At 43.7% G+C, this 15,190-nt stretch overlaps 1 protein-coding gene across 2 annotated transcripts in view; it reads right to left on the minus strand.

Annotated features, from left to right (window-relative positions):
• Nucleotides 1–2,303: 2,303 nt before the first annotated feature.
• The window catches only part of b4galt4 (UDP-Gal:betaGlcNAc beta 1,4- galactosyltransferase, polypeptide 4), a 57,953-nt gene continuing 45,066 nt past the window's right edge, over nt 2,304–15,190 (minus strand). For both annotated transcript variants that reach the window (XM_086006232.1, XM_086006233.1), the window contains exons 5-7: nt 14,429–14,551; nt 10,420–10,524; nt 2,304–4,070 (exon numbers count right to left, since the gene is read on the minus strand). In XM_086006232.1, coding sequence (XP_085862358.1) covers nt 3,917–4,070; nt 10,420–10,524; nt 14,429–14,551 — 382 coding nt within the window. In that variant the 3' untranslated portion in view covers nt 2,304–3,916. The remainder of the gene's footprint in view (nt 4,071–10,419; nt 10,525–14,428; nt 14,552–15,190) is intronic.

Genomic DNA, 15,190 nt, shown 5'->3' on the forward strand with positions numbered 1-15,190 from the left:
AAATTAATCTGGGCTACGAAGGCAGCGTTCACCCGAACCAAGAGGCCTGAGGATCGATAGAAATGGGGTCTCGGGCGTCAGCTGAATAGTTGGGGCGAGCTGCCAATGCTGGTTGTACCTCCACAGGCAGCTTGACCCGACGGGAACACATCAATGTTAGGTCACCTGCCTCGCTGGTAGCAGTCCTCTGGTGAGTCCCGGGGTAATGGGGGTCTCGGTCATGACATCTGTGGAATCGTTGGGGGGGGGGGGGGGGGGGGGGGGAAAAAGAGCACAATTCCTCTTCCTCCTGGATCCATAAGGTGGTGTGTTTTTAGTAAAGCTTATACTTGCTTGGTGGTCGTGGGGGGGGGGGGGGGGTGGGCACTGACGAATCCCGAGCCGGACAGGCCCAACGTCTGCCCTTCTCATCAGTGACCAATTTGTCAAAAGGGGTCCATTCCCGAGGGCCTATTGCCTGTTAAAGGCATCCGCTTGGGTTACCATCAAGATGGGCCCCACAAATTTGGCAGTGGGACTAACACCTGGGCAGACTGGGCACATCGCATCCCGCTGCCAAATGGTCTGCTTTCCACCCATTTTTCAGGCGCAAAGCATACCAATTTCTACTCAAGATATAGTTATATAACCACTTCAACATGATTTATGCAGAAGTACAGCTGTTTCATCAATTTATCTACCTCTCAGGACCGAAGCTATGTATATTGACCACTGAACGCCAATCTGTGGTTTATTTTATTGTACCACCAGATTTTAGAATTTTCCCATCTATGTATTTCTAAAACCCCATTAAAAGACAATGAAAAACTGCTGCGATTCCATTTTATAGTCATCACAGCGAAAAAAACATATCTATAAAATGGACTAATTTTTCACTTGCAGTCTATTTTGCATACCTTGTACATGCACAACTTACTGCTCGATAGGTATTGGTTAAAAGTTAATATTGGCTAGATTCCATAACCCTGCTTCCTCATCTGCTCCCTGAATTGGCCAATCCTCTTGAAATCACTGAATATAATGCAGGCAGTGTACAACAGCTGCTAACTTCCATGATGAAACAGGAGGGCAAATTTAGCAATCTCACGCTCCTAGCATTGAGCTGCACGTGAAGGGAGCACAGTCTAAAGACAGTACTACGATACACCGACACTCCAACCTATACTCCCTTCAAGCACCCACGCTGCTCGAAGCATGCAATTTCTGAATTTACCCCAAGGTGAGCACTGTAGGAGTAGGAATACATATTTGTTCCCCTTTGTGCTCATCAAGATGAAGGTGTTAGCGCTGTGGAATGAAAAACTTGTAATTTCAGGCATCCAGGGCCAGTATCAAGCACTCCCAGGTCAGGTATAACACAGTTAGATGCAGAGTAAAAGCTTACTTTACTCCGTCCCAACAATGGGTCTTAGCCCCAATATCAAAAGAACACTGCATCAGTGGGCCATTCCCCCGCCCCACATTTCCCACATCAGTCATTTGTGGCTTGAATGAGAATATCAATTAGTGCCTTTCTGCTGTAGGCCTATAGAAACACAGAAAAAGAGTAGGCCATTCGGCCCTTCGAGCCTGCTCCGCCATTCAATATGATCATGGCTGATCCTCTACCTCAATACCATATTCCCGCTCTCTCCCCATGCCCCCTTAATGCCTTTCATGTCTATAGGATCCTTACAGCAGGCAGAGAGACTTTAATCCGATCAGTCTGGAATGGATTCAGATCCAAATCTGAGCGATGAATGTCAATGCCCAACCCACTCACCACCCTCCTCGCTCCCAGATTCCTAACCTCCTTAATGAGCCAGAAAACCTGCCCTGCAGTGCTCAGCTCAGGCTCTCATTATGGAAGCTGGCAGAGTTCTCGAGATTTTATTCGACAGGACAGATATTAAGGGTGGATTCGCTGTTGGAGGAGCAACAGGACTGGGGTTATGGAAAAGGTTGCGCACTTGTATACAACAGCCCAATTTAAGGATCATAGTATGCAAGGATAACATAGCAAATTAATTGTATTTGTCAGTCTTTTCAAAGCAAGTGAAGAATATTTTTCTAGCTCGCCTACCTGTAATTTAGCCATGTGCGAAAGGACACTGGAGACAGTCGCAGAAGTTCCCAATTAGCCACCATAGCTTTGGTGGAAGATCAGTGAAAAATGCCAAATGAATGCATAAACATGGTTTGGGGTTAGGTCACGGCAGCCAATCAGAAGGAAATTACTGGTGACTACATTTACTCTCAATATTGTGTAGGCAAAATATAAACCAGGAGACAGCATTTAATGGGACAATAAACCTCTAGCAGGATGCAATTTGTGTTACTGGCGGGCTTTCTATTACTGAGTGTCATGTGGGAGCATCACAATTTCAATGGGCAACTAAAGAAATGATACCGGCGGCGTAAGCTCCTTCACCACTAAAATACAAGGCCAGTTCTACAAGCCCACTTCATGACTCATTTAACTAAATATCAGTGGGCTGTTACTGATAGTTGCAGGGCTCCAGCTTTGGATAGTAAACTGGAGGATTGTGATGAGGATCGTCTGTGCCCAATGTGATGTTCATGTACAATGGCTACACTCTTGTGTCAAGTTATGGGTGCAGCTCAAGCCATCCATCATAAAAGAGAAATGCTGTGACCATGAATAAGTATCACGAGGCTGCACTCTGGAACTGGTGTTATGTTTCAGTGGTGGAGGACCTCCGGTGGTCTCCGCCTGTATAGTCACTCATTAACACATGATGGTATTTCCACAATAACAATTTCTAGGGCGTCCAGTCATACAAACTACACTCAACTGGAGGCTTCGGATTCCTGTTGAAAGCTCTTTAGTAGTTTAATGATTATCAGAAGAAGTGAACTTGACACAGGAATGGAGTGTCCACAATGATGACATCCTACATACTCAGCAAGCAGGAAATGACGGTAACCCATAACAGCCAAATAAGTGAGCATAGAGTGGTCTGACCAGAAGAGTAACATAACAAAAATCATTAATGATTTTCGTTATACGAAGAGAAGCCCAAGTAAGAGACTGAAAGTAATTACTTGCACCCAGGGTTTGGTCCCCTTTTAATGCCAGTGGGTCAGTGTGTTTTTTTTTTGCCATTCGTAAGAAAGTTGTTTTTACTTTTTACTTCAGAAAAACACTTCTGTGATACAAAGCTTAGCCCAACAAAATATTGTCCGGTGATTACAGAATGGGAATTTCTCACATCGCGTCTGTAGTCAGAACTTGGGAGTCCAGGGAGACAGGCATCACAGCTGGTCCACCATGTGTGTCCTCAACTATTAGCAGTTGTTAATAGTACTTGTTGGATTACCACCTCGAAGATCACTGATGGTGCAGCAAAGCACTGACTGGAGTCTTCAAAAGGGAATAAAATAAAGCCTTCACCAAATCCAAAACCTCGATACAGTTGTCTAACATCCTAAAGAAAAAGTATTATTCATTCCTGGGATGTGGGTGTCACTAGCAAGGCTGGCATTTATTGCCCATCCCTAGTTGCCCTTGAGAAGAAGGTATTAGTGAGCTGCTATCTTGAACCACTGCAGTCCGTATGGTGATGGTACTCCCATCGTGCTGTGCGGTTAGGTAGGGAGTTGCAGCATTTTGACCCAGAAATTCACAACACCCAGATTAAATTTTAAAGGTATATAATGTTTGAGCAATTTCTATTTGCTTCATTCACCTAAATCTAGTATCAACTAACAGGGTTCGGTTCATTTTCAAAAAATGGTTCAAGTTTCATTGCCCACGGCTCATTCCTGTTGATTTCCAGGCAGCATATAAAATGTCACTTATATAGAGTTACTGCAGGTTGCAGATCTATTCATTGATCAAAAAAGGAGAATCGGTACACCAGCTGAACAGCAGTCAAGCACCCGTGACTCATTAGTGCAAGCAGGAATACTGCATTTAGGCAGCAACTTCTGGATTGTGATGAGGATCACCTATGTCCACGGTGATGTTAATGTACAAGGGTTTATGCTCTTGTGTTAGCAAATTGTAGGAGCAGGAGTTCAAACCATCTTTGCTCCAGACTTGTGGAACTTTCTTTAGTAGCATCATCCTGTGAAGGTGAACAGAAGTGTGAGAAGTGCTACGATCAATCAAAAAAAACCTCATAAATCGATTTATTTTCTGAGCAAGTACGAGTACTAGAACATAAAATGTATTTACAACAAGGGTCTCTCATAGGGGAGAAAAAAAGTTAAATCAAACCACAAAAATAAATTTAAAGCACATATCAGGGAGAGCTTCCTTATTGAAAGTGTGATAAATGTATTGGAGACAAAGATACTAGGAATGCAGTTGGTGCTATAATTAGAAAGCTGCTAAACTGGAATAATTAGAGCATTAGAGAGATGAGCCTTGGCTTTTCTTACACGCTCAACATGTTTCAATCTAGTTCCAGCAAAGTTCTATTAAACATAGAAACATAGAAGATAGGAGCAGGAGTAGGCCATTCGGCCCCTCGAGCCTGCTCCGTCATTTAATGAGATCATGGCTGATCATCCAAACTCAGGTGGATGAATTGGCTGCGCGAATAGAGGTAAATGAATATGATTTGGTTGGGATTACTGAAACGTGGCTCAAGGATGGCCAAGACTGGGAACTCAACATTCAGGGGTATTCGATATTCAGGAAAGATAGGCAAAAAGGAAAGGGAGGTGGGGTAGCATTACTGGTTAAAGAAGGGATTAACATAATTGTAATGAAGGATATTAGCTCTGATGATGCGGAATCTGTATGGGTAGAATTGAGGAATACCAAGGGGAAAAAAACGTTAGTGGGAGTGGTATATAGACCTCCAAACAGTAAGGCGAAGGTTGGGGATGGCATTAAAAGGGAAATTAAAGAAGCGTGCAATAAGGGCACAGCAGTCATCATGGGTGACTTTAATCTACATATAGATTGGGCCAACCAAATTAGTAGCAATACTGTGGAGGAGGAATTCCTGGAGTGTTTACGGGATGGTTTCCTGGACCAATATGTCGAGGAACCAACCAGAGATCAGGCCATCTTAGACTGGGTATTATGTAACGAGAAAGGATTAATTAGCAATCTTGTTGTACGAGGCCCCTTGGGTCGAAGCGATCATAATATGATCGAATTCTTCATTAAGATGGAGAATGAAGTAGTTGAATCAGAGACTAGGGTCCTCAATTTAAATAAAAGGAAACTATGATGGTCTGAGGAGCGAGTTGGGTAGGATTGATTGGGGAATGGCACTCAAAGGGTTGACGGTGGATAGGCAATGGCAAACATTCAAAGACCGAATGGATGAGCTGCAGAATTTGTTCATCCCAGTTTGGCATAAAAATAAAACAAAAAAGGTGACTCAACCGTGGCTAACAAGGGAAATTAGAGATAGCATAAGATCCAAGGAGAGGACATATAAATTGGCCAGAAAAAGCAATAATCCTGAGGATTGGGAGCAGTTTAGGATTCAACAAAGGAGGACAAAGGGATTAATTAAGAAAGGGAAAATAGAGTCATAGAGTTATACAGCACAGAAAGAGGCCCTTCGGCCCATCATGTCTGCGCCGTCCATCAAGCCCTGTCCAATCTAATCCCATTTTCCAGCATTTGGTCCATAGCCTTGTATGCAATGGCATTTCAAGTGCTCATCCAAATGTTTCTTGAATGTTGTGAGGGTTCCTGCCTCTACCACCCTTTCAGGCAGTGAGTTCCAGACTCCAACCACCCTCTGGGTGAAAAAGTTCCTCCTCAAATCCCCTCTAAACCTCCTGCCCCTTACCTTGAATCTATGCCCCCTTGTTATTGACCCCCCTACTAAGGGGAAAAGTTCCTCTTTATCTACCCTATCTATGCCCCTCATCATTTTGTACACCTCAATCAGGTCCCCCCTCAGCCTTCTTTGCTCCAAGGAAAACAACCCCAGCCGGTTTAGTCTTTCTTCATAGCTGAGGCACTCCATCCCAGGTAACATCCTGGTGAATCTTCTCTGCACCCTCTCCAAAGCAATCACATCCTTCCTATAGTGAGGCGACCAGAACTGCACACAGTACTCCAGCTGTGGCCTTACCAGCATTTTGTACAGCTCCATCATAACCTCCCTGCTCTTATATTCTATGCCTCGGCGAATGAAGGCAAGTATCCCATATGCCTTTTTAACCACCTTATCTACCTGATCCGCTGCCTTCAGGGATCTATGTACATGTACACCAAGGTCCCTCTGACCCTCTGTGCTTCCTAGGGCCCTACCACTCATTGTGTATTCCCTTGCCTTATTTGTCCGTCCAAAATGCATCACCTCGCACTTTTCAGGGTTAAATTCCATTTGCCACTTTTCCGCCCATCTGACCAATCCGTTTATATCGTCCTGTAGCCTGAGGCTTTCCTCCTCGCAATTTACCACCCCACCAATTTTTGTGTCATCTGCGAACTTACTGATCATACCTTTTACATTCTCATCCAAATCATTTATGTAGATCACAAACAGCAAGGGACCCAGCACCGATCCCTGAGGTACCCCACTGATGGGACTGAAGGCCGATAAATCCCCAGGGCCTGATAATCTACATCCCAGGGTACTTAAGGAAGTGGCCCTGGAAATAGTAGATGCATTGCTGGTCATCTTCCAGAACTCGATAGACTCTGGAACAGTACCCATGGATTGGAGGGTAGCTAATGTTACCCCACTATTCAAAAAAGGTGGTAGAGAAGAAGCGGGGAATTATAGACCGGTAAGCCTGACATCGGTAGGAGAGTCCATTATAAAAGATGTGATAGCAGAGCACTTGGAAAGCAGCGACAGGATTGGACAAAGTCAACATGGATTTACAAAAGGTAAATCATGCTTGACTAATCTACTGGAATTTTTTGAGGATGTAACTGGTAAAATAGATAAGGGAGAACCAGTGGATGTGGTGTATTTGGACTTTCAGAAGGCTTTCGATAAGGTCCCACATAAGAGATTAGCGTGCAAAATTAAGGCACATGGGATTGGGGGCAAGGTATTGACTTGGATAGAGAACTGGTTGGCGGACAGAAAGCAAAGAGTTGGAATAAACGGGTCGTTTTCCGAGTGGCAGTGACTAGTGGGGCACCGCAAGGATCGGTCCTAGGCCCCCAGCTGTTCACAATATATATTAATGATCTGGACGAGGGAATTGGATGTAATATCTCCAAATTTGCAGACGACACAAAGCTGGGTGGGAGGGTATGCTGTGAGGAGGATGTCGTGAAACTCCAGTACGATTTGGACAGGTTGGGTGATTGTAGTGCATTTGCTATGTTTCTGCCCAATGTGGATAAATGTGAGGTTATCCACTTTGGTGGCAAAAACAGGAAGGCAGATTATTATTTGAATGGCAATAGATTGGGAGAAGGGGAAGTGCAGAGAGACCTGGGTGTTCTTGTGCACCAGTCGCTGAAGGTAAGCATGCAGGTGCAGCAGGCGGTTAAGGCGGCAAATGGTATGTTGGCCTTCGTAGCAAGAGGGTTCGAGTACAGGAACAAGGATGTCTTGCTACAGTTGTACAGGGCCTTGGTGAGACCACATCTTGAGTATTGTGTGCAGTTTTGGTCCCCTTACCTGAGGAAGGACGTTCTTGCCATGGAAGGAGTGCAGCGAAGATTCACCAGGCTGATACCTGGGATGGCAGGAATGATGTATGAGGAGTGATTGTGTCGATTGGGCTTATACTCACTGGAGTTTAGAAGATTGAGAGGGGATCTCATCGAAACCTATAAAATTCTGTCAGGCCTGGACAGACTAGATGCAGGAAGGATGTTTCTGATGGCTGGGGAGTCCAGAACCAAGGGTCATAGTCTAAGGGGTAAGCCATTTAGGGCTGAAATGAGGAGGAATTTCTTCACCCAGAGAGTGGTGAACCTGTGGAATTCTCTGCCACAGAGGGCGGTGGAGGCCAGTTCATTAAATATATTCAAGAAGGAGTTAAATATATTTCTTAAGGCTAAAGGGATCAAGGGATATGGGGAGAGAGCGGGGACAGGGTACTGAATTTGGATGATCAACCATGATCTCATTGAATGGCGGAGCAGGCTCGAGGGGCCGAATGGCCTACTCCTGCTCCTATCTTCTATGTTTCTATGTTTATGTTTAGTACCCTGTCCCTGCTTTCTCCCCATATCCCTTGATCCCTTTAGCCTTAAGAAATATATCTAACTCCTTCTTGAATATATTTAATGAATTGGCCTCAACTGCCTTCTGTGGTAGAGAATTCCACAGGTTCACCACTCTCTGGGTGAAGAAATTCCTCCTCATCCCTGTCCTAAATGGCTTACCCCTTATCTTTAGACTGTGACCCCCGGTTCTGGACTCCCCCCCCCCCCCCCCCCCCCCCCCCGCCGTCAGGAACATCCTTCCTGCTTCTAGTCTGTCTAGTCCTGTTAGAATTTTATAAGTTTCAATGAGATCCCCTCTCATTCTTCTAAACTCTAGCGCGTATAAGCCCAATCGACCCAATCTCTCCTCATACGTCATTCCTGCCATCCCAGGTATCAGCCTGTTGAATCTTCGCTGCACTCCCTCCATGGCAAGAACATCCTTCCTCAGATAAGGCGACCAAAACTGCACACAAGCTGGGCGACTGACTCAAACTTGGATAAAATAATCCTCCAATCAGAAGAATTTGCCCTGCATTTTTATTGGCCCGGATTCTGCGGTTGTAATGATGGCGAAACAGTCAGCACTCGCCATCGTTATGCTGTAAAAGTGACCGCACATGCGCAGTTAAATGCGAAAATCCAGACGTTGCGGTCGGTGATTCCCTGCTCCTCTACATGTTGCGCTGTTGAAGACCACGCAGATGGCAATCTTTTTGAAATCACTAAACTGATGAGAACTGCTTTTACACTCTAATATCGCTGTTAAAACCCCTGAGAAAATTAAGCCTTGTTCAATGAGGTGTGACTGGGTTTTAAAAGGCATACTAAGTCATAATTACTGAACAACCTCTTGTCCCTGAAAAACTAATTTTATATTTGTGGAATGTCAAATCTTTCCAGTATGATAAAAAATCCATATTTTAATATAATTTTGTTTTAAAGTTTATGATATTTCAGCTTCTACCCGAATCCTACATGTATGTCCCAATCTTTATTTCGCTCTGTATAAAATTTATTAGAAGTGAAGGATAATCAATGCATTTTACTTCTTGGTTTGCTATCTGTGAAAATTCTTCAATGTGATTGGCTGCTTAATCTGCTTGTTGACATCACTGTTGCTGGACGCTGGAGATCCCCTAGACTTAGCGCCAGAATCAAGTTAACATCGGGAAAAATGAAAATCAACGCCACAGAGATCACTAGATCTTTGTGGGCAGCTTTCTTAGAGGTCAGCGGCGTGTGCCGCCACTCCGACTATTTACAACAGTCAGTTCATCCCATCATTGTGGTCCTCACACTTCCTATCAGCAGAAACTCTAAAGACTTTGGCAATGAAAACTACTTAGGAATCAGAATGCATGGATCCAAAAATCCATGAAGGCAGGAGACAAAATGGAGTTAGTCACAGGTGATGATGTTTAACGCAACAAATGTACAAAAATTATACTTGATCTTTTTAAGCTCCCATTTACCACTAATCAAATGCAAACTTTAAAAAAAAAGGATTAATAAATTTTGAGCGAGACTAAAGCTGTTACTTTACTACTGCAATAGTCTCCTAGATTTTTAAACTTTATTTAAAATGGTTGGTAACATGAATCAGTCATTCATGAAAGAAAGACTTATGAAATAATACTGAGCGGCCTGCGGGTGGCGTTGTCCAGGGAGAGTATAAATACTCGGGCACGGGCCCAGCTTGTGCAGGACATTCTTAACAGGAACTAGTGAAGGACCTCCATGTTGTAAAACAGTTGATTAAAGCTTTGTTTAATGCTTGGACCAAGTGCCTAGTAGTTTTCTTATGTCAGTTGGCACTTTCTATGTCTTTCCTTCAGGTAAACGATCAGTTTTGGGGCAGAATTACACTTGGGGCATATTTATTTTCCCCCAAACTCCATCATTCCAGTGCAGACAACTTGATCACAAGACATTTTGATTTAACTGGGACTGTTGTGGACCCATGTATTCAAAAAGATTAGCATGTCAGGATTTGAAGCAGAACAAAACTATGCAGTCACAATTATACAGCCTTGATAAAGGACATCAAAAAACAAAAAAGCTGATGTTTACAAAAATTGTAGCCAACCTACCAAAATGATAATACAAGTATCTGTGCAACTCACCAGGGTATTTGCATTAAGGACAAAGAACAAATTTAGTCCCAGACCTAAAACACCACAGGTTGTTTTGTAACAGGGGCACAGTGACCAGCGTGCATCTCAGATCCAAGACACCAAATTAGGCTTTTATACATACTAAAGCAAATACACAAACATGCATAGCTACAAACATAGGGATGACCAGTTCCCATCCCAACCCACCTTTCATGGTTGACTTCATTTCCATGATCCCTTGTGTGGAAAATCATTGTGTATCTGGCTACTTCAAGAGCGGGGCGCACAATTTTCAGTTTTTGCAGCTGAACTCTGAGATAAATAAAACTGGTTATTGGTACAAAGCACTTAACGCGTGACAAATAAAAAGAGACACTTTTCTGAAGGAAAAAAAGTGGTTATTTACTTCCCCGAGTTAATGGGCCAGTAATTCCTGTCCCAACGCGCGAGTACGGACGGGGTACTCACGCGTGGGCCCGGAGGAATTGCCAGTTTTCAGCATGCACAGCGCATGCGGGGAAAACCGGCATTTCCTGTCCTCTGACCCAAGGGGTTAAGAGGCGGAACGCGTGAGAGGTTTCAGGTAGCGCGTGCGCGCTGAACTTCCTTTTTTTTTTTGAAGAGTTGCCCGTGGGGAAAAGACTCCGGTTTTTACACGTGAACAAAGCAGCCGTAAGTACTTACTTTTAACAGGTAAGTGGTCTATTAAGTAAAATTAGAAAATTTTTCCACAGGTTCATTATTTTTGAAGACTTTACAGTAAGGTAAGTGTATTTTAACCCCAATTTTTTATATAATAATTTTTTTCAAAATTTAAAATTATTGTTTAAAATAGTTTTTTTACAGTTATTTATAGTTCATTTAAGTAGTGCGATGTTTTTTTTAAATTTTCTTTCCAGTTTAAGTAGTGTTTTGGGGCCAGGAGTTTTCATGAGTTTGACAGTTCTTACTATCAAACTCATGAATGAACTTTTGCAACCTCCCATTGGTTGCCCAGTGCTCACGTGATCCCAGCCGGCTCATCGCACTAAATACGCTGCTGGGCCACGCACGCACAGCGCGGCAGGACCTGAAGCGGGCCAGTGACAGGAAATGCAATGCGGGCCAGGATTGAAATGTCAGTGCGCCGGGTAAGTGCACATCGGGGGCTTGCACGCGCGGCAAGCCCCCAAACCTAATTTCAGGGCCAATATGTGGCAACGCATTGTGGTACTCGTGTTAACCATTTTAATCGACATTTTATTCCACACGGATTCAACCAGTTTTTCTTTTCCCCTGACCTACAGCCTGGCATCGTGTGATTTAATAGAGTAATAAATCACCACCTCAACTGTATATGTAAATACACCCTATACCACCACGTTGGAGCACCTGCTTGGGAGAGATGGCTGCCTCCAGTGCTTTGCAGTACGCAATGGCCATTGCCCTGAAACCAACTCTAAATTTAGCAACTCAAAGTTAGTTCTTCAGTAGCAGGTTCAAAAAAAGGGAGTATTTTCAATAGTAATAACTTACCTGGGAACACTTTCAATAAATTAATATTTTCTGGTTGAAGATGGGGCATTAAATAAAATGCACCATCTTGCAGGTTGGTGTGGTGTTCAGATTTATAGCTAATTATATAAAACACAACCCAAGTAACTGTCTTTGGGAACAGGGAGGAATTCAAATCATTGGTTGGTCCTCCTACTGTCTTTCATACCCTTCTCTGCAATTATTATCTATCCGCAGCACTGCTGCCAGTGAGGCCTTTACATCAGAATGGAAAGAGCTCGCTCTTCTGGCCTCCAAATTATTGGGACACATTAGTATCTCTTAGAATTTCATCGTTGAAGGTGCTGCCTTTCAGATGAAGCATGAAACTGAGGCCCCACCCACCTGTTCCGCAGGACATAAAAAAGGTCCCCATGGCATATTTCAAGAGAAGCAGTGTCCTCACCAACATGGGGTACGGTAGCACAGTGGTTATGTTACTGGATTAATAATCCAGAGGCCTGGACTAACTAGTTCAAATCCCACCATGGGAATTTAAATTCAATTAAATAAATCTGAAATAAAAAGCTAGCATCAGTAATGGTGAGCATGATTGTCGTAAAAACCCACCTGGTTCACCAATGTCCTTTAGGGAAGAAAATCTGCCGTCCTTACCTGGTCTGGCCTACATGTGGCTCCAGACCCACAGCCTCTCAGCTGTATTCAAGAAGGTGGCTCACCACCAATTCTCAAGAGCAATAAATGCTGGTCTTGTCGACAACGCCCATATGAGAGGGGATCTCATTGAAACTTATAAAATTCTAACAGGACTGGACAGACTAGATGCAGGAAGGATGTTCCTGATGGCGGGGGAGTCCAGAACCAGGGGTCACAGTCTAAGGATAAGGGGTAAGCCATTTAGGACAGAGATGAGAAGGAATTTCTTCACCCAGAGAGTGGTGAACCTGTGGAATTCTCTACCACAGAAGGCAGTTGAGGCCAATTCATTAAATATATTCAAGAAGGAGTTAGATATATTTCTTAAGGCTAAAGGGATCAAGGGATATGGGGAGAAAGCAGGGACAGGGCACTGAGATTGGATGATCAACTAGGATCTCAGTAAATGGCGGAGCAGGCTTGAGGGGCCGAATGGCCTACTCCTGCTCCTATCTTCTATGAATATCCCGTGAATGAATTTTTTTTTAAATTCTCTCTCAGCACCCACTAAAATAGGTTATCTGGTCACTTATCTCATTTGCTGTTTCTTGGAATTGTCTGCTGCATTTGCTTACAAATGTAAACCATTGACTGAATGATTTTGGGGTGTGCTGTGGATGTGGGAAGTGCCCGAGGAAGAGAGAGTGTTTGAAGACCAGGACCTCAAACCCGGCACCAAGCTCATGGTCTACAGAGCAGTAGTGCTTCCCGCCCTCCTGTATGCTTCAGAGACATGGACCCTGTACAGCAGGCACCTCTGCAAGATCCTGCAAATCTATTGGCAGGATAGGCACACCAACATCAGTGTTCTCGCTCAGGCCAACATCCCCAGCATCGAAGCTCTGACCATGCTCGATCAGCTCCGATGGACGGGCCACATCGTCCGCATGCCCGATATGAGACTCCCAAAACAAGCGCTCTACTCAGAACTCCGGCACGGCAAGAGAGTCCCAGGTGGGCAGAGGAAACGCTTCAAGGACACCCTCGGTTCCGAGGGACTCCCTAAGAGAGAAGAGGGAAGTGTAATATAAATGCAATTTTTTTCTTTGATGAATTCCTGTATGTAATGTCATGACTAGATGAGTTGTGCTGGAAAAATCCTGATAATAAATCCCAGAAGTTATACACAAACATACATACACACAACTGCATGTAAAATGCTTTAGGATGTCCCGAGGTCATGAAAGGTGCTGTATAAATAGTAGATATTCTGAACAATTGCAGTCCTAGGATTGAAAACTAGGATAGTGCACTGGTCAGGGCAATCCAATACAAATTAATAGTACGGATCACTAACCTATTAACCAAATTTATTATCCAATTCATGTATCCCCTTGTAGTCCAAAAACTTCCAAGTCAATAAGTCTCATGCGAGGCACCTTAAATGTTTGTTTTTTTTTTTAAAAAAGGAATGCATCATCTAACAATTGTGTTGCTTCCTAAAAAAACTCCAGTAAATTGGTTTGGCTCAGAATTCTTATTTTCACTTAGAAAATAAAGCCAGAACATTTAACAACAGGCTCCAGTGTTTTCCCTACAATATCAGAGATGGAAAATGTTAATTTCACTGATCAGTGCACTCTCACTCGACTGCATAAAATGAAACGATACAGGAACGGGAGAGTGGAGAAGTCTCTTGATCTGGCAGCATAGATTAATTTGATATGTATTTTGTTTAGAACAATCTCATTTCAATCATTTTGCATTGTATGACTGCAATGAAAATATTTATTACAACAGGTGGGAAAGACTTCAAAATATCAAAGCCCAGCCTGTGCTGCACATTACCGAGCCTACCTCAATGTAACCGTCATTTTAGATACTTTGAGATCAGATTATGGTCGGTAGAGAGCAGTTAACACAATCAGGCTCGGAATTTGTTTTTGGCTGTGTACATACTCGAGTGTACTTTTACATGCAAGATAGCGGAACAATCAAGCTACTGAGAATAATCCGACGTAGGCAATTACCCAAATATTTGAACAGTTGTCGTACTCGCACCAGGTGTACAGCTGCACTGACTTACCTTATGCGAAGATCGTCATCCTCACCACCCCAACCCCAATAACGGTTAGAAAACCCATTGACTCGGGTGAACTGCTTCTTGGTCATTGCTGTTGCTCCGCCGAAGTAGCCTTTGTAGCGCAACCTTGTGTTTGGAAAAAGTATACATTTGTAAAATGCTGTTTTACCTCCAATTTTTTTTTTCTGCGAAGAGCTAACTCAGCTGGACTGCATATTAGAGGAATCTGTAGTCCGAGTAGTGAAATGACATGGACCTAACTGGCTGCCCCCCTTTACAAACCCCAACTATCAGCTGAATGTTGAAAGCTATTGCCCGGTGATCTGCAGCATGCTTGTCCCGGGCAGTTACAAGTGCAATGAGGGCCCATCTGAAAGTTCACTACAACCTCCGCGACAACTTTTAAACCTCTCATCTGAAAATGCAGGGCAAGTCTTGCAGTACAGTTAACAACTTGTGCAGCAGATTTAAATCTCCACGTGTTCAGCGTGCTGAAAAGCTGCACGCTTTTGGTTAATGTGCAGAGATGCAGCAATTGTTTGTAGGCAATAAAAATACATTTTTCCATTTACAGGAAACTCTCGATTTACCGGCACCTAAATAACCGGAAATCTCTTAACCGGCAAAATTCAGGAGAAGGTTCAGGTAAGTTTTACTTCATATTAGTGGCTGTTCCTGGATCCGTGGCTGTGTAACCGGGGTTCCTGCATTTGTTGCCAAGCAACAGGGACGCCTGGGTCTTGTGGCCGGGTTCCTGCACCTGTT

Source organism: Somniosus microcephalus, chromosome 14 (genome assembly GCF_052327205.1).
Source record: "Somniosus microcephalus isolate GS21.2 chromosome 14, FLI_Smic_1.0, whole genome shotgun sequence".
Classification (NCBI taxonomy): Eukaryota; Metazoa; Chordata; class Chondrichthyes; order Squaliformes; family Somniosidae; genus Somniosus; species Somniosus microcephalus.